Raw genomic sequence first — 27,503 nt, forward strand, 5'->3', positions numbered from 1 at the left:
AAAGTAGGTATATGGTTAGTGGTACGAATGCGGGATATTATTAATTATGTACTGTTATTTTGTAGGTTTATGTTTTTAACATAAATATCAAACGACAATGGCTTTACAATAATAAACTAACAAAATCATTTTTGTTTAAACTAATCGCCTACTATTATTGTAAACAGCATGAGTAAAAAAAAACTTAAAAACAAACATAATAAATAAACCTAAACAGTAAACAATGTTTTGAATTTCTTAATCTATCGATATAACATTACTAATTTTTGGACTATATAAATTTATATGAAAATCTTTCATTTGATTACGGTTACTAATTTTCTTTTCAAAAAATTTGGTTTGCTGAGAACTATTACAGAAGGGAGGTTTGCGTTTGACTGGTGAAGGATAATGAGCCGCTTCTAGAGAGTCAGGTTCTGTGGAATGGTCGTGGCCAGGAGTGTCAGCGAGGGGCACGCAGGGCGACGTAACCGTCACCTCCCCGCTGGCGTGGCAAGCCACCGGGCAAGGGGTCACCATTAAACTGTCTTCATCATCGGAGCACAAGTCTATGATGTCTATATTTGTTACGCTTGCATTCACTTTAGGACTAGGGTTTATGTTGAATGATACACGTCCTGATCTCCGCATCCCCAGACAGGAACTTTCTTTACCTGAACTTTGTTTAGTCTTAGAATCACAGGGTGTTACAGACACAAACTCTATTTGACATTTGGCTTTTTTCAAAGTTTTTTGTTTTTCTAAATCATCTAAATACTGTTTTATTTCTTCTGGTTGCATAGCTGTTAGCTTCACAGAAATGGGTTTGCACTTAGACAAAAGTAATTGGCTATTTACATCTAAAAATTTCTTGTTCCTTTGTTTAGGAAAAATGTGTTGGCGATTCCAATAATTTTCAGTTTTTTTATATTTAACAGGATAATTATGAGATCTGGTCTTATGCAACCACTTAGGAGTTTCTAGACAGAGGGGAGGAGCGGTGCAGTATCTGTCCACGTGATCGCGGTACCTGGCATCGGCCTCTTTTGTTCGACCTCGGCTTTTATTCAGTCTTTGGCCAGCGAGAGATGAAAAGGGAAAGTATGCTAAGTAATTAAATACCGTAGTCCTCCTCTGTCTGTGATTGACTTGATTTGGGCTCAGTTCTTGATGGCTGCTAGATGCACTTACTACTGAACTAGAATTTACTCCTTTTGTTTGAAGCCCTAATATGTTCATGAACTCATCTTGTTCTAACTCCTGCTTCTGACATGGTTCTAGAATCAGAGAGGATGCGTCTGGTGTAGTGGATCTCTGCGAGCAGATTCTTTCATGTTTTCTCAGGTCTTCAAAATTATCAAACACATCGTCACACGTATCGCATAAATAGATATCTGCTATAATATGTTCTACAATTGATTCTTTAATGAGTTTCCTAGGTAAAAGACAAATTCTGCCGGTACTATCTAGTTTTCTATCATAGAGCATATTTTCATTCCTAAATGTAACCAGTAACCTCCCCGAAGATCGTAGATAAAGAGAAGTAGTACGATCACAATTGTCTACATACTGTAAGGTGGCGGGAGGATTGAGGGCTAGTTCTTCAGAAAACTTGAGTAAGAATTCACTGTTGTGATACACATAACACTGTTTGATGAGATCCCTCAGACTGGTGGCCCAGTCGTTCGGTAAGTCCTTTGGTCGGGTGAAGGGGTCGGAGAAGGTGACATTGGAGGGCCACCATTGGGGCTGCTGAATGTGTTTGGCGGTGTCGTGGCCCCAGGAGCAGTGGACTAAGAATGTTATAAAACATTCCAGTTCATTTGTCAGCATTTTGGCCAGACATGTGGGGTTCCCACCGGCGAACAGGAGAGGTAAGTTGGCAATCATGCTGGATATTTCACCGATACTGTAAACAAAAAAAATCACAAGTCAATCGGTGGAGCGTACAAATAGCCCCAACAAAGGCGGGCCGGTAAACCTATCGAATTCCGCTCCAGGCAAATGCTCTTTCAAAAAAAAAACTTAAATATCTAGAGACAACTATTTATGTCAGGGTTTACGAAAACATGCACAAAATAAGGTAATAATTTTAGGGTATTAGTTTGGGTTGTTTTAATAATATATGCGTATTTTTCAACCTTCAAACTTAACTTTGATTGAGAAAAAATGGAACTTTAATGCCAAAGATCTTTAATAAACGTGCATGCTTAAAATGTAAAAAAATTATGAATAGCACTGAGTTTCAACGTAATTATCATAAGAAATAACTATTTATGTTGTGGAAGATCGTAAAAGATAGAAAAAGTTCCATTTTTTCTCAATCAAAGTTCCTACATTGGTAGGTACCTATCTAATAATGATTTTTTATTCAAATTCAACAGCCTAAACATCCCCGCCTTCTGATTGGCTATCGCCGCGGCGCGCGGTTCTCTCTCCTGATTGGCCGGACGCTAAATAGACCAGGGTATTTCAAGGTAATAGGTAGAATTTTTTAAATGAAAACATAATAATTAAAAAAATTATAAATTTTTAAAGACTTCAATTTTTCTTTTGTGGAAATCAAATCGGTCAAGTATCCACTTTTGATGTTCATGAATGTGTATACTCTTTTCCTAATAAATTTTTTTTAATAACGATAAATGTATGGAATAATAATAAAATCTACAAATCGTAACCTGAGAAATATTTCTTGCACGTGTTACCTTCAACACAATTTTCTTAAAAAAAAAAAATGAAGTTAAAATTCATTTAATAATAACAAAAAATTAACTAATATATTTCTAGCAGTTGTTTTTATACCAACACCTGGATTTTAAAACAACCTGGAAAATCAATATTAATATTAAACTTTCACGCGCCCATGATTGGCTGCCTGTAAACCGATGCAAAGAAACGCTTGTTTAAACATATTCTCGTCAAACGCTTTGATGTTCGCTTTCGGCGCAACCGTTCACCAATAAATTTAAGAATTATATTTCAGTAGAAGGGTTCCCGACTTTTTTCAGTTTGGGAGATACATTTTACATTAATTTTCACAGGGATGGAGTTATTATAAGAATCTTTACAGTTTTTTTAGTTCTCCAGAATTTCACCACTAGACCGATTCATTCAGATAAGCACGAATCTAGCAAAACCGATATGTCCTACAACTGTATGTATGTACCTATCGTGGGTCACTTCAAGTTTTGTCCCCAAGCTATCTCCTATCTTTCTCTTTGCTATACAGAAAAGGAGGTAAACACTATCATGTCCGACATATGCTTAGTATCATACAAAATTTATTTTAAAGGTTTTTTCGGACATGACCGCGTTGAGATAGATATATCTACGACCTAAGATTATTAAGGTATTAGAGGGAGATGTAAAAAAATGTCAGTCGTAAGTTTTTTGTGTGATAAATGATAGCCATCTTGAACTTGAATATTAGTAATTTACGATGTAATTTGCATGGAATAATTAAAAATGTCAAATTCTGTGGATATCGTATTGAAAGAAATCTCAAACAATTCAGTAAATCATGACAAACATATTCAAATAAAGTGAAAATTAGTTGTTACAAGAGAGAAAAATAGAATAAAGGAGGTTCAAAACGAAAATTTATCATTTTTTTCCGTGGATTTGCGGGTGCAATAAAATGAACGCAAGGTACTTTTGCTTTCATTGTTTACTTTTAAATCTACTTATAAACAATGGACTGAGGTTGACCTACAGGGAACCAAGGAGGAGTGGAGAGGAGAGACGATGTCCTCTTCCATCGTGGGGCCTTTGGGGAACCAAAGAGGAGTGGAGAGGAGAGACTAAGTCCTCTTCCATCGTGGGGCCATTAGGGAACCAAGGAGGAGCGGAGAGGAGCGACGAGACCCCTATCCTCGTGGGGCCTTCAGGGAACCGAGGGGGAGTGGACTCTTCCACCGTGGGGCCTTCAGGGAACCAAGAAGAGTAGACTCCTCCATCGCGGGGCCTACAGGGAATCAAGGAGTGGAGAGAAGGGACGAAACCCTCTTCCATCGTGGGGCCTTTGGGGAACCATGGAATCATTCGTCATGGGGCCTTCAGGGAACCAACGGGGAGAGGTCCTTAGCCCATGGGGCCTTCAGGGAACCAAGAAGGAGTGGAGATGAGAGATGAAATCCTCTTCCCTCGTGGGACCTTTAGGGAACCAAGAAGGAGTGGAGAGGAGAGATAAGGCCACCACCATGAAGTCTTCCCTTGTGGGCCCTTCAGGGAACCAAGGGGGATTGGAGAGGAGAGATGACACCTGGGAACACACATTATGGAACCAGAAGACATAGCCACATATCCAATGACAACCCTGGTGAACTTTATGAAAGGGATCGGGTGACTGTTAAAGGAATGAGGTAAAATGGGAGATAACACAATGGGCCTATGGCCTAAGTGCTTACGGGAACTATATGTAACCGTCTCCGCTCAATAAAAATAATTAGATAAATAATCTTAAATTAAACAATATTGTACTACAGACTTCAGAATAGGCGAGTACAGGAAAATTAATTACATACATTGGCATTTTTATAATATTCACTACGCATTATTGAGAATATATGACGCAAATGTGAATGTTAGCAGAAATCGGGGACGCCCGAGGAAGACATGGCACGATCAAGTGAATCAGATACTTGAGTCGGGCCATGTCAAAAGTCAGAATAATAGAAGAGTCTGTATGAATGTGAATGAGGCAAGAAGTGTGTGCCAAGACGGAGTTGTTTGGCGGTCCGTCCTCTTTGCCTACCCCTGTGGGGAAACGGCGTGATGGTTAGTTAGTTAGTCACTACGCATTAGCAATATGTATTAACATTTAAATTTTTTTTTTTTCAATTGAACTTCCACTTCTGGTCCCCTAGAACCGCCTCTGGCAACAATGAATATTAAAGTTATATTTCAAAGAATTGTTTTTTAAAATATAAAGCTGTCCAGGTTCAACAGGCTGACTAACATTTTTAATGTACTTAGATCAGTTGGTTGTTTGATTGTATTCTGTAAAAATAGTGACGCCCCCGAATGCATGGATAAGTTTGTAGATTTTAAAATAGTATTTTATAAAGTAAAAACATGATACAAAAAGATAAGCCAGTTTTGTGCTGATGGCAAATTTGCAGTAATTTTATGATAAAACTATGGATTTAATTTATTAATTCTACTAACATAACGCCACTATGATGAAGTTTAAATAATACAAATGTGCTGCAGCAGTTATTTTGTGTATGGGCATAGATATCAGGCTTACTTGAAACAGTTGTGATCAGATGGATGATCGATTATTAGAGTGTGTTAAATATATTTTATGGTTATGTGCAGGGGAGTGGGGTTTGAATGTAATAGAAAATAATATATATTTTTTTATAAACTATGAAACAGAATTAACCTAATGTATACACCGGACCCATGCAGGCGCAATTGGAGCAGCCCACTCTGGGCGCCGACTTTCCAAAGCGCTGATAATATCTAACACCTAATACAGAGAGCTTAAAATTTTTACTGGCACCAGGCACAGTTTGGTGTATACGTATCCTTTTCAGCATGGCTTGATTTGATTGGGCGTTCAGGACAAAACAAATGCAAAGGTATATATTTATAATACAGCCCTGAAGCTCACGATCATACAGTTATATTTTCTAAATGAAGGGGGAAGCTTTAGAAAACAGATTTCGGCTTTATGGTTGAATATAATAATGTGAAATATACTTTTGTAAATATTACTTTTGGATTATAAAATACCTTTGGTCTAGCAATTATTGTGGTAATTTACACGGACAATATTTGCCAACCTTAAAGTGATGCGATATGAATTAATGCAAAATCATGTATTTTTGGTTTGAAAATTTGGGAATATTATAGATGCTTTAATTAAATACTGGAAGTAGAACCAAATGCGAGTATTTTTCTAAGCCTAGAAAAAAATAAAGTATCAAGGTCAAAATTTCTTACTTAGAATCTTTTTTCGAATGTAATTAATTGTATAATATGACAAATTCAGTTTTTTATAAAAATTGGGCGATGTTTTTTTTTTTATGAATTAACACCGCGAATGAATTAACGAATACGTAAGTAAGAATTTTAAAAAATTAGGTGTTTTGGATAATCTCTTGGTTTTTTCAATATTATTTTTATAATTAGATGTTGTACAATTTGAACAGGGAGTATAACTGTTTTGTATGCAGCTCCCCAGCTGACTACAGCGTATTGGAGATTTGATTGTACTATAGCGTGGTAGACCGATGTTAGATTTTCCAATTAGAGAAAATTTCGAATTTTCTAAAATTTATAAATTAATTTTCTTATTTTGTTGACGGTAAGGTTGATTTAATTTTTCTAGTTTAGGTTTTTGCCTTTTATTATTCCTTAAGTAAGTATTTAATTTTATTTGAAATTTTCAATGTGGAACAGTTTATTGTACAGTTATTTTTATTATGTTTTTAAAATTGTCATGTATAATTCTGTCAAAATTTTGTGGAACGTCATTTGATTTTATTGCAAATGATATAACATGAGTTTTTTCGCTATTTAGAGATTGTATTTCAAACCAGTATTTATGTCTTCTGTTGCTTTTAGTTTTACTAATTCCCATGTATTGTCACTTTCAATGATTACTGTATCGTCAGCATAAGAGGTTATACTACCATGAAGTGAATGAGAAAATATCCCGTTTACATATAAGATGAATAATATTGGACCCAGTACCGTACCTTGAGGGATTCCATAATCAGATGAATCTTCACCGCTATATAAATTGTTTATTTTGACATATTGAGGGTGATTATTTAGGTAGCATTTTATCCAATTTGCTACACTCTTTTTAATATTCAGATTATCTAATTTTTTCAAAAGTTTTGTGTGGGATATACTGTCGAAAGCTTTTCTCAGATCTATGGAAATACCAACACATTTTTTGCTCATGTCTAGGCTTTCGTATATTCGTGATGTGAGATTTGCAATTGCATCTTGTGTGCTTCGCGCTTTTCGGAATCTGTATTGGTTGTTGTGAAGTATTTTGTTGTTTTCAACAAATTCCATTAGTTGAGATTTTACAATTTTTAAAATATTTTGCCTATATGTATTTGAAATGAGGGGGAAATTGGTCGATAATTTGTTACATTTTGGGTATTTCCACTTTTAAATATAGGTGAAATAATCGTTTTCTTATAATTAGATGGAAATATTCCATTTTTGAGACTTATATTAATTAGTTAATGGTTTTGTCACGTGGCTTTTAATAGATTTTAAAATTTGTATTGTTACATTGTCATAACCTGGAGACGACCCTCCTTTCATATTTTCAATTATGTTTAAAACACCTACTTCACTGATCATTTTAAATCGGAATAGTGAGTTTAGATTTTGTATATTTTCAATAATTGGTTGTCTATTCGATCCTTGTAACATTAATTTTTTTGGCTAGGTTTTGTCCCACTTTTGCGAAAAAGGAGAAAAGTTAAAACATTAGCACATTTTTTTGGGTTTTCTTTGGCATTTATTATTACGTTATTTTCATCTTTAATTTCATTGATTGACTGTTTTTGTTTATTCTTTTCTATTGCACAGTTGATTGTTTGCCAGATTATTTTAGGGTTGTTTTCAGTGATTATTAGTTTATGTCTGTAGTAGTCATCTTTACTGATTTTGATTAGTCGTGTCAATTTATTTTTATATTTTTTGTAATGACAATCTAATTCTGTCGTTTGGGAAATTAATTGTTTGTGTGTAAAGCTTACTTTTTCTTTTATTGAATTTAATAGACCCTGAGTGATCCACGGTTTCAATAAAAATTTTTTTGCCAGATTACGATTTTGAATTTCAGTTTTAGATTTTTCTATATATATATATTTTTTTTATTTTTATATTTACTCCACACAGGAGGCCCTGAAGAAAATAATTTCCCTCAGGGCCTATGTCATCTTTGGGGATGCTGTGTGGAGTGTCTTTTTGTGGAGAGGAAGGAGTGAACATGGGTCTTGAAGAGTCCCATGTTGTAGGAGGGAGGAAACACAGAGGCCGGCAGTTCATTCCACAGCCGAGCTGTTGAACTTAAGAACGAATCGTAGAAGCGACCCGTTCTCATGTGACAAGTGTCAACTGTGTACAAATGTTGGGCGCGCGTTTGGCGTGTATCCCGACTACGCACCGGTGCCGAAGGGATCAATGACGCTAGTTCCTCAGAGCATCTTCCATTGTAATACCGATAGAACAAGGACAGCATACCTACCTGACGACTGTGCTCTAAAGATTGCAGTCCGTTTGTTAAGATTGGGGAATCTATCAAACGGACCGCCCGTTTCTGCACAGAGTCAAGGGTTTTTTTCAGGTATTTTGGGGCTCCAGACCAGAGATGGCTGCCAAATTCGACAGTAGGGCGCACTTGCGATTTGTACAGGGTGAGCAGTTGTGTACTATTAAAGTATCTGCGGGCCCTGTACAGTACGCCCAGCTTCTGAGAGGCCAACTTTACTCTGGTCACTTATAGTTATACCAAGCATATCAATGGAAGGCCTGTTCGGAAGATTGCTTCCGTTGAAGGAGACTAGATTATCATTTAGATCCCTTTTAGACGTAATCAGACAGGATTGGGTCTTTGAAACATTAAATTCGACGAGATTATTTTTACCCCAGGAGGAAATACTCTCGAGATAACCGTCCATTCTCTGCTTCAAAGCCCTTCGAGCCGTTGGAGTTTGTGTGCCCTTTGGGGGCTTGTCAAACAAAAAGCTATCATGAACTGTACTGTCATCCGCGTAACAATGAATCGGTGCACATGTCAAAAGGTCATTGATGTGCAACAAAAACAAAGTCGGAGACAGAACCGATCCCTGTGGGACGCCAGCATTTATGGAGTGCGAGGAAGAGGTGAAACCGTCAGTAACCGCCTGAATCGACCTATCCCTTAAAAAGTCAGCAATCCACGTACACAGGGATGCGGGAAGTCCGTAAGAATGCAATTTGTTGACAAGTCCTCGGTGCCAGACCCGGTCTAAGGCCTTGGATATGTCTAGTGCGACCGTTTGGGTCTCACCGTGACGTTCCAGGCACCGCCCCCAAACATGCGTCACATACGCGAGAAGATCACCGCACGAGCGGTTCCGCCGGAATCCGTATTGACGGTCGTTGATAATTTTGTTCTTCTCGAGGTATGTGAGCAGTTTGTCGTTGATCACACGTTCCATCACTTTGGACAGAACTGATGTGATCGCTATGGGGCGGTAGTTGGCCGGGTTGGAGCGGTCACGTTTCTTGGGAAAAGGGTGAATTACCGCTTTTTTCCAACCAGAGGGCACAGTGCCACACTTCAGGGACATTTTGAAGAGCTTTGTCAAAACTGGAACTATTTCCGCAGCACACCTCTGCAATACCAGGGCAGGTATTCCATCAGGTCCACTAGCTTTGTTAACATCGAGTCCCCGTATGACTTGGAGTACATCCCGATGCCGGATCCTCAGCTTTTTCATATAGAAGCCGCAGTGAGGAACCGACGGCGGAACAGCACCCCCGTCGTCGAGGGTCGAGTTTTCCGCAAACATTTTCCCTAATAGGTTAGCCTTTTCGGTGGCGGTGTTTGCTAGTGAGCCGTCAGGTCTGGTAAGAGGTGGCAAACTGGGTTTGCAAAAATTTCGACCTATTGAGCCCGCAAGCGACCAGAATGCTCTGCTGCCATGCGGGCAGGCAGCCAGCTTTTTGCTGATCTGCAGGTCGTGTTCGAATTTTGACCTATTAATGATTCTCTTGCATTCCTTTGCCGATTTGTTGTATGCTGATCTGCTTTCGGGCGTTCGAGATGTGTTGTAGGCTCGGTAAGCCGCGTTTTTTCGTCGAACTGCTTCGGAGCATTGTCGACTGAACCACGGCTTTGAGCCCACACCAGTTTCTTTAGTAGTCGATTGTATGAAGCCATCCATGGCCGATTTGATGACTACACCAATCTCCTGGGCACATCTTGAAGGGTCCGAAGTCCGAAAACAAACAGCTGACCACGGAAAAGCGTTGAAATGGGCCCGCATACCGAACCAATCTGCTGACCTATAGTGCCACACTTTTCTCCTCAGCCTCTCATTGGTTGGTCTGAGGCTAACGGGGATTGATGTCGTCACTAGGCAGTGGTCAGATGATCCCAGAGGCGCTGTGACGTCAATCTTATAACCGTGTGGCACAGTAGTTAAAAATAGGTCTAACAGATTGGAGCGGTGAGTCTGGACATCAGGAACCCTTGTAGGCTCCTGAACCAATTGCTCTAATCCGTAGCAAATGGCAAAGGATTCCGCCTGTCGGCCAGCCGAGTCCGTTGGGCCTGAGAACTTCAACCATGATTCGTTATGAACATTGAAGTCCCCCAGAACAACAAACTCGGCCGAAGGGTAGCGGGGCAAGAGATCGTCAATAGTATCGCTCAAATGTTTGAAGAGCTCGGAAGTGTCTGATTCGCTATGGTTCGGTGAGCGGTATAGACATGCGTAGAATCTTGCCGTACTGGCAAGATTGACGCGCACCCACATTACGTCGAATCTGGAGTTTTCCAGACTCAATAGTCGTACACAGTTGACGTCAGCTCGACTATAGAGGCAAGACTCCTCCTTTGAGTCGGAATTTGCTTGCGAGGGTAAAGCCCGGGCAGTCCAGATAGGAGGAGTCTGACGGCTCGGCTATCTGAGTTTCGGATAGGAAAAGAAGGTTGGGACGTTGGGACAAAAGATGGTGATGGACGGAATTTAAATTTGTGTGCAGGCCGCGAATGTTGGCAAAATTTACCAACAGTTTTGGCCCGCACCGGGGACGCCTGCTACTCGCAGCTGTAACGATGTTAAAATTGTTGTGTTGTATGTATGTTTTTTTTTTTTTTTTTGTAAGGGTGAAAGGAAAGGTCTGGAAAGGAAAGGTATGAGGGGTGGGTAGGAATCTGGGGTTCAGGCTGTCCAGGAGTGATGAGCGTTTGGTTCCAGCCCACCCACTGCGGTGCTAGGCGATAGGCTGGGAGAGTCCGGCTGGAGAGGGCATCCAATGCGCCCCAAACGCTGCTGCTGGGTCCCCTCCGGTCACGAACCGGCACAACAGCAGTGGCGGGGTTTTTTCACTCGCTGATGGGGCAGCCCACCCTTAGTCGTGAGCCTGAGGGTCGGGCCCCTGTACTATCGAGCGGCCCAGACAGCGGTAACCGGTTGTAAAGGGTCTCCCTCAACCAGCATCTCCCAACCGGCCCGCCACGCAGAAGGTGGGCCGACGCACCCGCCACCAAGACCCGGGCAAACCTTAACCCATGAACCCGGGCACCCCTGCTAAGTCACCAAACGTAGCGAACCACTTGGGGTGACCTGTGGCAGAGGTGTTGGTCATCCAATAAATGGTTCCCAGGGCGGCGGTACACATTCCCGCCTACCAAATTGAATATGCGTGGATATGCGTATATGCGTGGATAAAATGTTTTCAAAGTTCTTTGAGCATTTTTCAACCTCTTCACAATTGATTACAGGTTGCCAATTTTCAGTTTTCAAGTTATCAATTAATTTCTTCAGATTTAATTTGGTATACGATTTGTTCACAAGTTTTTTGTCTGTATTTTTTTTTCATCCTCATACAAAAATATACATGTGTGATGGTCGGTAATGTTATTTTTCCAGACAAGGTATTTTTATTTTATGGAGATCTTTTATGCTAATATTTGTCAAAAATGATCTAGACAAGACTTGAATTTCCCGCGAATTTTCATTTATACATGATTTAAAATTGTTTTCTGTCATACAGTTTAAATAATCATGTTTAAGAGTACTATCTATATTATTGTTTATGTTGATATTGAAATCCCCGGTGATTATGCAAGTTTTGTTTCTTGAATCTGATAGTATTATTGTCCCAGCGTCTGGACGGTGTAGGCCCTCTGATTGGTCAAATTTAAATTGTCTGTTTCGGGTAACTTGAATATTAAGACACGATTCCATACTAAAATAGGATCGCCTCATAATAATACGAGATTTCTTCATAAGCATCGTTTCTGCTCATATAATTTTTGGATAATATCGAAGAAAATATGTTTTAGAAAGTTCATAATCCATTGGATTAATTACATTACAATGAAAATTCTCCACAGTTACGTGATTATGTTTGACGTTTATAAAAATTCACGCGTTTCTTCAAGATGGCCGACAGAGCGCACCTCTGGCGGTTTAAAAACGAACCAAATGCCTGGCGCGAATATTTAAATATGCAGCTAACAATACTTGACTACTTACCATTAACAAGCGTTTTATAAGAAGATTTCTTCTGGAAGCTTATCACTTTGTAATGGCATTTATCATTATTTTTTTTTTTTCTTATTAATTATATCTGATTTTATATTGGCATGTTTTCTAATTTCTAAAATTTCAAAATTATTTATTTGCGATGCTTTATATCCTGAGTGAAGTATTTTAAGACCTGAATTTTTATCGAAAGTGTGATCATTATTTAAAAGATTATTTGCAAACTCAGATTCACTATTTCCATTTATAGCCCTGCGATATTCTTTAGTTCTGACTTCAAAGTTTCTATTGGTTCTACCTCTGTAAAAGAAATTACAATCATGTCAATTGAGTTTTTAAACTCCTGTTTTTTTTGTTTGAATTTTGCTATCATTATTATTAAGAATATATTTCTTCATTGTTATTAGTGTAAAACGCCAGTTGAATGGTACCAGGATTGTTTATATATATAATTTTAGAAGTATCGTTATCCACAAACAGAATTCTACGCCATTGTTTATTTCTATCTTTAGAAAGACCGTTTGAAGAGAATGTGTTTAATTTTTTATTTAGTATTTCAACTATCAATTTATTAGAATAACCGTTATTAAATGCTATTTGTCTTATGAATATATTGTTTTATGGTTATATGCTATTTGTTTTTTTCAGGTCTTAAAATACTTCACTATAAATAATTTTGAAATTTTAGAAATGAGGAAACATATTAATATAAAAGCAGATATAATTAACAAGAATTTTTTTATAAACCCTTTTTTAAATATTTTCCCACTCAACTGGTCTTTCCCGTCTAACGATATTGTAATTCCTAATTATTATAAACCCAGCCTACTCTTACTCCCCCCCCCTCCTTCCACTTCTTCTTTCCCAATTGCAATCTATATTTAATTTTTGACTTCGGTGTATACACAATAAAATGTAAACATTATATTTATTTATTTATTGGACAATTTGCATAGCGCCGCTTTTGTGAGATATCACCTCAGGGGCGCTATATTGTAATAATCTACCTTTATATATAGATTTTTACTCTCCTGATGAAGGTGTATATATAATCTAGCTTTAAACTTTATTAGATACAGTAACAGTTGTAGGTAAAGAATTACCACCAGTTGGAGTAAAATTAACACCTTTTAATTAAACCGACTGCTAATGTCATCTCACAATTACCCTCCTTTTATTCATAAACACGGGTACAATTAATCAATATGTAATAATCTATTATTTAAGTCAACTTTGTTAAAACTATCTTTAATTGTGACAAACTAAACGATATTGATTCAACTTATAGACATTGACGGTTGTAACACATATTTAAGCACTGCAAGTCTCCTATGAGCTAATTATATTAGGTACGATAACAGTTAATATCAGTTGTAGACATGTAGTCAATAATAGTGTTTCATTTGAAATAATCCATCACAAATACGTAAAATTTCATTTATTCAAACAACTGTCATTCTTATTATGCGTAAATTTAGAATGTTATTATTAATTAACTCCTTCCTGTTCCGTGTTTTAATAATATATATACTCACCCTCTCTCTGTGAATGTTCTAATATCTATCTATTAAATGTAACTGTTGTTAATATCACTTAAAATGGGCGAAGCCCAAGCAAGAGCCGCCCGCAGGGCCTAGCAGAAAAAAACCCGCGGAGCGGGTTTTTAACTGCTAGTTTTGATATTATTTGTCGTATTTGTTCGATAAATAATTTGGCGTTAGATCCGTGAGTTCTGTAGATTGCTACCAAAAAATAATTCATTTTATTGTTGTTGAGTTGAATTTCTATGCATTTAGTTGAATCTACACTGTGTTCTAATATTATTATATTTGTCATTAGTAAATATTGCGATACCACTGTTTTTATTAATTTTTGTGTTTGACTGTATGTAAGTGTAATCACATAAATTATAACGGGGTGATTCATTATTTGTATACGTTTCCGTTAACACTATAACGCCCGGCTTTACTTGAAGATTATTTATATTGAGAATAAATTCTTCTATATTTTTTTGAAGGCTCCGTATATTAAGAAGTATTTCTATACGGGAGAACTTATTTGTGATGATTTCGTTGCACTCTTTTGCACTGTGACTCTTGAATTCATTGATTTTGAAGCTGCTTTCCAGTTGTGCGCTTATGAAGTCGTCCATTTTGTTGTACATATTATATTGTAGATGGGTATAGAAACAATGGTTTGTTTATGTTATTTTATTTTCGAGGTCATTGTGATTTTTTATTTCCATTATGAGTGAGTCTTCAGATTTTTGTGCCAGTAATTTTCCGTTTTTGAGATAGATGTATTTGAAATTTATCTCCTTTGCCCTTAAATATGATTTAAGATTTTCACGGCCCAAAGTATTTTTGTTATTTGTTTTTGGGGTGTTATGCCGTGTTGCGCTAACTCCTTCTTTAGCCCTTACTTACTCCTTCCTTTGCCCTTATTTTAGTATTCCATAAAAGATTTTTGTAATATGGCATCAGGGCTTCATTTACATAAAGTTTTTTATTAACTATTAACTTTTTTTTATTAGAAGGAAGACGTTGCTATTTTTTTGGGACTCATCATTGTCGTTTTCTTGGTATCTTCTTGAAAGTTGAATATTAGGCGCGGAGGTTATGTATCAGTTGGTTTTAGATATTTGAATTTGTCTGTTGGTTCTAGATTTATTCCGAAGGCAGAAGTAATTCTGTTTGCAATTTCATGAGGCAGTTCGTTAATCGATACTTTAAATCCGGTAACCTCTACAGAATTTTTGATTCTCTTTGTTCTGATTCGGCTATTTTAATTTCTAAAGCAAAGATTCTTTTTTCTTTAATTTCCACGTCCTCTATAATTTTTCTATTCAGAGGGTACAGAGCCAGACTTCAGGGACATTTTGAAGAGCTTCGACAAAATTGGAGCAATTTCTGCAATGCACCTATGCAATAACAGGGCAGGTATTCTGTCAGGCCCGCAAGCTTTACCAACATCAAGCCCTTGTAAGACCTGGAGTACACCCCGATGCCGGATCCTCAGCTTTTTCATATAGAAACCGCAGTGAAGAACGGACGGCAGCACAGCACCCCGATCATCGAGTTTTCCTCAAACATTTTACTTAATGAGTTGGCCTTTTCGGTGTTTGCTAGTGTGCCGTCGGGTCTGACAAGAGGTGGTAGACTGGATTTTTCGGAAATTGCGACCTATTGAGCCCACAAGCGACCAGAATGCTATGCTGCCATGTGGGCAGGCAGCCAACTTTTTGCTGATCTGCGGTCGTGCTCAAATTTTTACCTATTTATGATTCTCTTGCTTTCCTTTGCCATTTTATTATACGCTGATCTGTTTTCTAACATTCGAGATGTGTTGTAGACTTAGTAAGCTGCATTTTTTCGTCGAACTACTTCGAGTTACCATTTTCTTTATCAGAGAATTGTATGAAGCCATCCATCACTGTTGTGATGACATCATCAATTGACCACGGAAAAGCATTGAAATGTGCCCGCAGACCAAACCAGTCTGCTGACCTATAGTGCCACACTTTTCTCTTCAGCCTCTCGTTTGGCAGTCTGAAGTTAACAGGGATCGATGTCATCACCAGGCAGTGGTCGGTTGATCCTAAAGGCAATGTGACCTCAATCCTGTATTCATGTGGCACAGTGGTTGGAAATAGGTCTAACAGATTGGAGCGATGAGTCTGAACATTACGAACCTTTGTATTTTATTTATTTATTTCATGAAAAAAAATTACAGAATATATCATTAGTAAGTAAAATACCTATATGTAAGTTAGTAACAATGACATTGTTGAAAAACTAATGTTACAATAATAGAACAGTTTCCAATAGAAGAAAAAGTAAATATATATGAGTGTTATAAAGATATGGCATAATATACTATATGTTATGTTGTGCATAATCTGCCTCACTGGGCGAACCTGTGTTGAGGCAGATTTTTTAGTTAATTATTTCTCGCATTTTGTCTATGGTGTACTTATAAATGTTTAATATAGGTTCCTATACAGCAATACATTATTTTAGGTTACATTTGTATTAGCATATACACAATACAAATACAGCAAGTTTTAGCACAATACATACTATAATAACTGTCAATGACAAGGCGTTTGGGTGAGGGCACCAGCATATGCTCGATCATTTGAATAAATCCAAATTTTAATATTTTTTTTAAACTCCTTAAAACTTTCTTTCTCTCGTTTGACTCAGTTCAATATTTTCTGGGAGCATGTTGAATATTTTTGTGGCAAAGTATCTAAAGCTACGTTGACCAAAGGTAGAAGAAAGTGCTGGAGCTTGCAATATGTCTTTGTTCGAATTACGCGTAAATCTTAAGTTAATTTTTTTTTCGTAATGTACGTGTTTTTAAAGAGATGCATGAGGATATTTTTTACATAGATCTGTAGAACATCAAATACTCTCATTATGTGGAAAGTTAAGTATGCCCCTGAGCCATTTGTTCCAATACGTGGCAAAGGATTTCGCCTGTCGTCCAGCAGAGTCTGTTGATCCTGAGAACTTCAATCATGATTCATGATGATCATTGAAGTCTTCCAGAACTACAAAATCAGCCTAAGGATAGCGGGGCAAGATATATTATCAATAGTATTGCTTAAATGTGTCTGAATCGCTGAGATTTAGAGAGTGGTATAGACGTGCGTAGAATCTTACTGTACTGGCAAGACTGCTGCACACCCACATCACGTCAAATCTGGAGCTTTCCAGATTCAACAGTCGTTCACAGTTGACGTCAGCTCGGCTATAGAGACATACTACTCCTCTGGGTCTGAACATGCCCACGAGGGTAAAGCCCGGGCAGTCTAGATAGGAGGCGTCTAGAGGCTCGGCTATCCGCATTTCAGAAAGGAAAAGAAGGTTGGTACGTTGTGAGAGAAGGTGGTGATATACGGAATTTAAATGTGTGTGCAGGTCGCGAACGTTGGCGTAATACAGTTTTGGCCCGCACTAAGAACTCCAATCTTACTTCCCCAATAAGGTATGTGTTCACCTAAAGCTGCCAGTATACGTTGGGCCAACGTGATGGGCCAATGCGCTGGCCCAACATGTAGAGGACAACTTGGCATATATTGGCCGTTGCATCATGTTGGCCGAATAGCCAATTAGTGTCAGCTTTTCATGCACACTTCAAAGGATCTTGGCGCCAATGTTGGCCCAAAAATAAACTGGCAGCTTAAAATAATATTCTAAAGCCAATGACATTACAATCATATACGTAATGCTATTGATGAAAGCTGAGATATTATATGCCATTGTTTTTTGACATTTGAAAAATGGTTATCTACTTGTAAAAATAATAGGTGCATCTGTATTTCAATCTCTATCTCCGAGAACAAAAAGACATTTGAAAATGTTTTCAACTTAATGACTACTGTCAATTATAGGGGACCATTGGGTCTGGTACCATTTTCATGAGAAGGAGTGCACATATATGAATAAAAAACAAATCAAACTAAATTTACCTTCTTCAAATTAACAGGTTTTTAATTTGCACCCATGCCAGGAGTTCACAAGTGTTCGATATTTTTGTTCCCGCTTTTAGTTTTCTGAAATTGAAGTAAACGCCGTTTGTCGTAAGCCACCCAGATCTGCTGCCCTGAATGAATGCCGTGTTGTTCCGTTTCGATAACGGATATCTTCCAACGAAAGCATTCATCCAGGCGTCTCGTATTTCAGTTCATATTTATTATTTCACGGTGCACAATAAATGGAATAGAGGCATCACCAGGAGAAGTAATCACGTACAGCTTATTGTTGTTACTCTCAACAAGTTTATCCACTATTCACTGATAACATTTCAAACTGACATTAGACTGCGAAGCAAATAGGTATCGGAGATACCAACATTTTTCGCGAACAAAATACTGTTGTAATCGAGAATGTCTTTGTTTTAACTTTGTGTGTGAATATGCTGGCCACATAAATAACAAACAGTTAAAATAATTTCTCTGCGTTTCACAATTTTGTAAAAAAGCCAACCAGAGAAAATGATTCACTATTCCACTTCTATTTAATTCCTTTAATTTACCCACAAAAACAATGCACAGAGAAAATTACCCGTCCTACGCCCGCTAAAGTTGCCACTTGCCATTGCTTTAGAGTTTAGAGGCGAAACGTATATATTAGAACAGATGTTAGGAACAGATATCTCAAAGATACTTTCGTATTCAGTATTTGTTCATGAGTATCGCGCGTCTTGCGAGTATTGCGCGTCTTGCGAGAATTCTCTAGTTACATGGATTTTTGAGAAATCATTGTGGGGAATCATACATCGGAATTCATGAAAAAAAAAAATTATTAGAAATTCTCTAACAACCGCTTCCCCCCTATGGATTTGAAGAATTATTGTGGGGAATCAATTTTACGCAGAAAATTTGCGTGGAATCGTCGGGGGCAGAAATTCTCTAGCAATCCCCCCCCCCATGGATTTGAAAAATCACACATCGATAATATGCACTCAAGTTTTGTGGGGAATTACTTTTCGTAGAAATTCTCCAACAACCCCCCTCCCCCATGGATTTGAAAATATATTGTGGGGAATCCAGCACCTAGTGAGCAATACCCCATACAACGTCACAGCGGTGCCGCCCAGGTCTGTTATCTATGTGAGGATATTGTGTCAGCGGTGCACTCTCTTGCTGCAGCAGCTGGTCCAGTTTTTTCACCACCTAGGATACTTGCTGCAGAGTCTCCATCTTCTATCTTCTTGTCACCTGTTCCTGTTCTTCATTTTACTAACCTTAACTTCACTTTATTTTTGTAATATTTATATTTTTTGTAATACCTGCAACTGTAAAGCGCCCCTTAGGTGATATCTCACAAAAGCGGCGCTATAAAAATTGTCAAACTAATTAATTAATAACAATTTCTTTCAGCATACCATTACTTGTAAAAGTAAGTACAAGTGCGATGTACTAGGGAACAGGTATTTGGACTAGGTTCCAAGTATCAAGACGAGCTAGTACGACTCAAGTCTACACTGCTTGCCCACCATTGGCCACCATCCACCATGTTGTCACCACCAAGTGATGGCCATAATCGAGATCGAGATATCCATTTCGAAATAATCGATTAGCTCAACGGTCTAATTACTTTTTTCACTAATACTCATTCAAAACTTTTCTATTGAAATGTATTCGAAACGATCAATTATAATGTTTAATTTTTTCAAATGTTAATACCGCACAGGAGTCCCAACTAATCCCATCCGCCTGGAGCCAGTGATACTATGGCATCCCCAATATGGGGTATGTTGTGAGGCTATAGGTAATGGGGAGAGGGAAGTATCTAACTATTCAGATCGGGTCACTAAACGCGGCTAATGCCATTTCAAGTAACATTTCAATTCTGAGTGGTGGTCTGACACCAAAGTGGTACTGAGAATATTTTCCACTCTGACTGGGTATAATCGAGTAAATTGCATTCGATATAATGTTTCGAAAAGAAAATAATACCATATATTGACATTGACGATATCGTAGAAAATCAACTGTAGCGCAAATTTTTCGAGTAATAAAAAAAAAATCTTTTCAAAAGTATCAAAAAGCGTACACTTGGCTAAAAATAAAAATTGTCTTTCTCATCTTTGCCATAGACTCTACATGTTTGAGCATTCAAATACAATATTGTACCGATGATCAATCCAATACTGTATTTTACGAACACGTAGATTGCGTTAATTTATTTAAAGGCATTCAAACAAAATATTGTACCGATGAGCAATCCAATACAGTATTTTATAAAAATGATTAAATTAACGCTATCTACGAACACGTCGATTACAACAAACGTCACTTTTAACCATAAGCACAATTATGCTTTGTGATAATGGACTCTACAGAAAGATACGTATCTAGAGTTCATTATCCTATAACAATGCTGTATGGGCAAGTTAAACTTGGCAGCGGTGAGGGATGAGATCTCTACATATTATAAAATATAGTTGCTATCTGCGTCTGTCTGTTTGTGCGCATAGTTCTTCTAAACTACGCAACGAATTTGTATAGCGTTTTCATTATCATTTAGAAAATTTCTTCCCGAAGGTTTACTGAAGGTTTATTTTATATGCAAGTATTATATATATGTAATACATGCATATTATCTTTATAAAAGTAGAGAAAATTGATTTTTGTTGTTTGTTTTTGGGGTGTTATGCCGTGTTGCGCTAACTCCTTCTTTAGCCGACGTTTCGGACAGCGTTGCAGTATCCATCATCAGGGCAGATCCGGTAGATCCGAAGAAAAATCCGAGAAAATTGATGTTTTGTAATAAGTCGTAAAGAAATATTTATGTGATCAAAATAATGTACGACGGAATTGTATATCTTATAAAGACCTACAGAAAAGTCTGCGTTGGTATTGTAGTGGTACGCCACTACTTAAGTCGGACGGTCGTTATAGAACATACTAGAAGTTTCGGCCTTTGCCAAGAAGCTTGTTTGGCAATATTCTGTAACTACAGCAAATGGAATGTTCGGGAACGTTTTTCACCTATATAAGCGACAGCAGGAAGGAACTCGACAGAACAGTACCAGCAACCTTGACACTGAGACCGAGTTATTTGCCTACGTGACGCGCGTGAAATTATATCTAGAAACTTTCCTTTTGCAAAACGTTATTTTTGTGTTTTCAAAAAATTGTGATGCAATATAATAAACCTCTCCAACCAAATTGAGTCATAATTTATTAATATGTAAGAACACGAACGATAACTACAGTAGAGACCTACGACGCAAACTGAAATTGTTCAAGTGTTATCGCGTACTACGGGGTTACTTAGAATGTATGAACTCTACAAAATCAACAGTTACGCCGCCGGATGTAAACTGCGTAGTGGTGAGAATACCGCCCTTCTGTCCAAATGACCCAAAGTGGTTTGCCATGGTAGACAGGAGTTTTGAAGCGGCAGCAGTAACGGTGGATGCGACCAAATTTGGGTTTATCCTGGATCCCGCGTACGATCAGGATATCATCGTTAAACCCCCTGAAGTTGGAACATACTTCCTTCTGAAGAAGGAACTTACGAGACGTCTGAGCTCTACCCAGGAGCAGAAAACAAGGAGACTCCTGGAGCATGAGGAGAGGGGTGACCGCAAACCTTCCCAGTTCCTTCGTCACCTACGCACCCTCGCGGGCAGTGCCGTGCCTGATGAGATGCTGAAGACCCTTTGGATGGGCAGACTTCCCCGGAGCATGCAGGTCGTTCCCCAACAAGACACCCCGCTGGACAAGGTGGCGAATCTCGCTGACGCCATTGATGACTACGCCGGCAGGCCAGGGGTCAGCGAGGTTTCTAATGGGACATACGAAGACTGATTAACAGAATGGAGAAGATGATGCTGCCACTCCAATAAGAGCTGACCACCCTACGTCGGGAAATAACGACGTTTCTTTCCCAAGAACGTCAATCCAGGAGTACCAGTCCTCTTTGGTGGAACCATCGCTCGCGCAGCCATTCCAGGGGTCGGCAAACTTAAGGCAAGTGCTGGTACCACTGGAGGTTCGGTACCAAGGCACGTTTCTGCATTAAACCCAACTTTGAGAAGGGAAACGCCCCGGGTTCACACTGATGTCTACCAGCACCAGCAGCCCGGCTCAAGTATGTCGCCTTTTCGTCACCGACCGAGTAACTCGTACCCAGTTTCTTGTGGACACCGGCGCGGACCTCTGTGTTTTCCCATGGCGCTTAGTCCAAGGTCATCCATCCAAGCAGACCTACGAACTGGCGGCCGCAAATGGCAGCACCATCGCGACTCACGGTAGTCTGACGCTCAACCTGGACCTAGGTCTGCCACGTGATTTCACTTGGAGCTTCGTCATTGCTGACGTCTCCAAGCCCATAGTTGGAGCGGACTTCTTGGCGAAATTCGAGCTGCTGGATCAAGTGATGTACCTGACAACCACAGGCAAGGGTAGCAGCAACAAGATATCTTCCATCAGGGACATCCCCCTACCACAAACTTTTACAACAGTTTCCTGACCACACGAGCCCTGACAGCGCCATGAATGAAGTTCACCATGCTACCCTTCATCACATCAAAACTACTCCGGGCCCTCCAGTTGCTGAACGTCCCCGCCGCCTCGCTCCCGATAAGCTCAAACGGTCCAAGAAGGAGTTTGAGACCATGGTCCGACTAGGAATCGCCCGGTCTTCAGAGAGCTGTTGGGCATCGCCATTACATATGGTGTAATAACGTACACCTAAGAAAGATGATCAATGGCATGGCATCCCTGCGGTGATTACCGCGGTCAGGTCGCCAGAACAATTCCAGACCGCTATCCCATACGCCACATACAAGACTACACCCAGTCACTGAGAGGCATCAATATATTCTCCACCATAGATCTGGTAAGGGCTTACAACCAGATTTCAGTTGCTCCTGACGAAAATCCGAAGACGGCCACATCCACGCCATTTGGACTCTTCGCGTTTCCAGTCATGTCTTTCGGCCTCCGTAATGCAGCTCAGACATTCCAACGCTTTATCGCTTTATCACAGAGGACTGGACTTTTGCTATGCTTACATGGACGACATCCTTATTGCCTCATCATCAAAAGAGGTGCACACAGAGGCGGATTTGCCCTTAGGCCTATGTAGGCCCGGGCCTAGGGCGGCCAGATATTAGGGGCGGCCAATCGTGACAAAAAAGTCACAGATGATAACAAGAAATTACTTCCTAAGTACCTAAATATTCTACGTACGAAATAGCGATATGCAAGAGCGTGTTAACACACAGCACACAGCGCGCCCCCACGCCCCGCAGCCGCCCTCGCCACACCTCTCATGCTCCGTCGCTCGCCCGCTCGCGTATTTCCAATCCATTCAGTTGCGCTAGTGGCTGAACCGCGTTAGGTATTGTTATGCATAATAGCGTGTTCACACACAGAGCTATAATATGCGTGGATGGCGTATTTCAGCATATCGCTCGCCATACTTTCCAATTTGGAATGTACGGCGAGCGATATGCCGAAATAAGCCATCCCACGCATATTGTAGCTCTGTGTGAACACGCTCTTAAACACCTTACAAAAGCTATAATAAATAAATAAATCATAGATTATAAAATAATACAATAATAAGATGTTATTTATGCCAATTATGAACTTTCCACTGATGATAGTGAATAATAAAGTGTGACGTTATAAAGGTATTTTTCATTAAAAAATAAAAAATATATATTTTTAGTTAAAATCTGTGAAAAGGGGGGGGGGGGGGGTGGAGGAACGTAGGAATAGGATTAAGAGGCAAAGGATTTTTATTTATTTTTAGTATTGTTCTAAAGTAGCCTACGGAGTTCGGATTGGTGACATCTATGGTCAAAATAGATAAAGCATTGCAATTTGCAATAGCTCCGTGTTAAAATAAACGGCTGGCCAAGAAAATGTTTTAAATAATTACAATAAATGTTTTACGAATGGTAGGAAATGTGGTTCATTTTTGGACCGAAATCAATCGCAGAAAAATAAAAGTGGTCCGTTGTCCATTTTTCGACCGAAATCGTTTGGATACTCCTGGTCAATATGATGGGTACTGAGAAAGGGGCGGCTACATGGTCTGGGGCCTAGGGCGGCCAAGACTGCAAATCCGCCTCTGGGTGCACATGACTCACCTCAAAGCCTTGTTCCAGCGCCTGCAGGAATATGGGATGGTCATCAACCCTGTCAAATTTTATTTTGGTTTGCCTGAGATTAAATTCTTAGGGTACCTGGTGTCTGGTGAAGGCACTACACCCCTGCGCGAAAAAGTCGATGCTATAAGAAACTACAGCCGGCCAGAAACTGTGAAGGATCTCCGACGCTTTCTGGGAGCTCTCAACTTTTACAGGAGGTTCCTCTCCAAAGCCGCAGAGACGTAAGCCCCATTCAACGACTTCCTCGTGGGAAGACAGAAAGTCAAACAGCCAATATCCTGGAAAACAGCGACCGTGATAGCCTTTTGATAAGTGCAAGGAAGCCCTAGTCCAGGCAACTTTACTAGCTCACCCAAAGTGCGAAGCTCCTCTATCCATAGTCTCCATCATAGTGACGCTTCTGTCACCACAGTTGGCGCCGCTCTCTAGCAGCTCATCGCAGGCCACTGGGAGCCGCTGGGTTTCTTCTCTAAAAAATTCAGCACGGCTTCAATACGGCGCTTACGACAGAGAACTCCTGGCAATCTACCTCGCTGTATAACATTTCAGACACATGGTAGAGGGCAGGACGTTCACCATATTCACTGACCATAAACCCATCACTTTTGTTTTTAGCAGAAGGCTGACAAATGCTCTCCAAGTCGATTCCGACACCTAGATTACATCAGCCAGTTTACCACCGACATTCACCACGTAGCAGGAAAAGACAACATCGTCACAGATGCCTTATCCAGGGTCGAGACGGTCGACGCTCCTTATTTCATATAAATTGATTGCTAGCAGCGGTGTCCCTCAAGGGTCACATTTGGGACCAATTTTATTTTTGATATTTGTTAACGATGTGCTCACTATCTTCAACGATGTCGAAGTTTCAATGTTTGCGGGCGATATGAAAATATACAAAACTATATGAAATATTAATGACTGTAAAACATTGTCAAATAACTTATTTAAACTTTTTGTTTGGTGCCAAGAGAACTAACAATCTACAACAAATCAAAACGTACGTGGACTAAGAACAAAATTACAGGACCTGAAATCAACCTTACCTACTCTGGATTACGATTCTTACGCTTTCACTGAGACATGGCTGAACAAAAACATTGATACTACGGAATTGGGTTTCTTTGAACACACAGTGTACAGACAAGATAGAAGCAATAGCAATAAAACTAGAGGAGGTGGTGTGTTAATATCCGTAAATAATAAATTCAACTCAAGAAAACTCAAATGCATCTACACTCATCTGGAACAACTATTCATCATGGTGTCTACCAATAAGGAAAAAATTATTGTTGGCTGCTTATATATACCCCCTTCTTCTGATGCTCAATTATACAAAGACCACTACCTCGAAGCTGAAACAATACGAAGAAAATTTCCAGATGCCACTTTGATATTAACAGGAGACTACAATCTACTTAATGTAACGTGGGACACAGAAAACAATAAAACTTCATGCACGGACAACATCAATCATGGTTCCCATGATATAATCGAGATGTCAAATTTTTTAAGTCTCCGGCAGTTAAACTATGTCTACAATGTTAACGCTCGTCTTCTCGATCTAGTGTTTTCCAATTCTTCTTCTGTAAAAGTATCCGCATCTGCTGAAGATATTCTCCCAATCGACAAGTATCACCCTCCTTTAACGATCGAATGCTACAGTTCAAAAATAGAAAAAAATCCATCTCCATCAACAAAATTAAACTTTTTCAAAGCTGATTTTAAGCAAATCACAAATCTTCTATTGTCTACTGACTGGAACTTTCTTGACTTTGAAGAAAACCTAAATGTAATGGTAGACAAATTTTACTTAATTTTAAATAATGCAATTGAATTGTTTGTACCCGTCACTAAAATCACTGTGCACAACTACCCAAAATGGTTTAGCAACGACCTTATCAAAATAATTAGAGACAAAAAAATTGCCCATAAAGTTTATAAATCGTCACGTGATCCTAAAGATTATGTAAAATTTTGTGAACTAAGAAAGACAACTAAAAATATGTCCAAGTTATGTTACAAAAGGTGTATCGAAAACTGCGAAGAATTGGCAGCAGCTAATCCTCAGAATATTTATAAATTTGCGAACATGCTCAATAATAATGACTCTAGTATTCCGTCAAACATGTATTTATATAATAAAATGGCCGATACCCCCCAAGAAGTCGTCAATCTGTTTGCTGAATTTTTCAGCAAAGTCTATGATACTGCAAACAACTCTCCATTATTCGATACAACTACAGCTAACAATGACAACAAGATCGATTTTAGCCAATGTATATTCAAAGAAAGCGATATTAGAACTAAATTAAAATCCCTTGATATTAATAAATCGGCTGGTCCCGATAACATTCCTCCAATTTTCTTATCAAAATGCTTATCAGTTTTAACATTACCTCTAACTAAACTTTTTAACTTGTCTCTAAAAATTGGTACCTTTCCACAAAAATGGAAAACCAGTTTTCTATTTCCAATCTTTAAGAAAGGAAATAGATCAGATATCTCTAACTATAGACCTATATGTATCCAATCGTCAATCCCTAAACTATTTGAATCTGCTCTGCTTTCTAAACTCTCGCCTGAGATTAACAAAGTTATTTCACATCGTCAACATGGTTTCATGGCAAAAAGATCTACTTTTACAAACTTGATGATCTATCAGGAATACCTATTTAATACAATGCAAAAGCGTCTTCAAACAGACGTAGTGTATACTGACTTTAGTAAGGCATTCGACAAAGTCTCACATAAAATTCTCATACATAAACTTAGTGCCCTTGGAATAACAGGGAATATTTTGAGATGGTTTGAGAGTTATCTGCATAAAAGAAAAATATGTGTTAAACTCAACTCACACTATTCACACCAGTTCGAAGTCTTTACCGGCGTCCCACAGGGGTCTCATTTAGGACCAGTACTATTTTTATTGTTTATCAATGATATAACTACGGTTTTTGATGGAGTCATGATTCTCTTATTTGCAGATGATCTCAAAATTTATAAAACCATTACAAATATTCATGACTGTTACGTACTACAATTTAATCTTGTGAGGCTACAAGAGTGGTGCACCCACAATGAACTATTTCTCAATATTGATAAATGTCAAACGATAACTTTTTCCCGAATCAAAAATCCCATTACGCATCAATATAGCATCAACAACATTTTCCTAAAAAGAGTTGAGAATATTAAGGATCTTGGTATTATTTTTGACAGGCAACTAACATTTGTTCCTCATATAAACGAAATAACCAACAAGGCCATGAAATGTTTGGGTTTTATATTAAGGACAACGAAAGATTTTAAATTAATAAATTCCTTCAAACTGCTATTCACTGGTTTAGTTAGAAGTAATCTAGAGTATAACTCAACAATCTGGTCTCCATTTTATAAGATTCACCAATTAAAAATTGAAAGAGTGCAACATAAATTTCTGCGATTTATTAATTATAAATTAGGAATCCCAAACGAATATCTTAATTACACTTTCCTCATGAACTTATTAAATTTAACCGATTTATCATTGAGACGCACAGTGTGCGACTTAGTATCTCTTTTCAAAATTTCGAATGGCAGACTGGACGCCATTGATTTGACGAGTCTTATATCGCTCCGTGTACCTACGCGCGACAC

General features: G+C 38.7%; 1 protein-coding gene across 1 annotated transcript; it reads right to left on the reverse strand.

The window, feature by feature from the left end:
* On the reverse strand, positions 1-18,303 carry ova (ovaries absent). Its single transcript, XM_089632823.1, has 2 exons — positions 17,695-18,303; positions 1-1,888 (listed from the first exon to the last, which is right to left on the reverse strand). Exon 2 carries the CDS (start codon positions 1,867-1,869, stop codon positions 238-240), a length of 1,632 nt encoding a protein of 543 aa, XP_089488949.1. The 5' UTR covers positions 1,870-1,888; positions 17,695-18,303; the 3' UTR covers positions 1-237.
* Positions 18,304-27,503: the final 9,200 nt, after the last annotated feature.

The sequence above is a fragment of the Hesperophylax consimilis genome, chromosome 6 (genome assembly GCF_061612785.1).
Source record: "Hesperophylax consimilis isolate HC1 chromosome 6, BYU_Hcon_1.0, whole genome shotgun sequence".
Taxonomy (NCBI): Eukaryota; Metazoa; Arthropoda; class Insecta; order Trichoptera; family Limnephilidae; genus Hesperophylax; species Hesperophylax consimilis.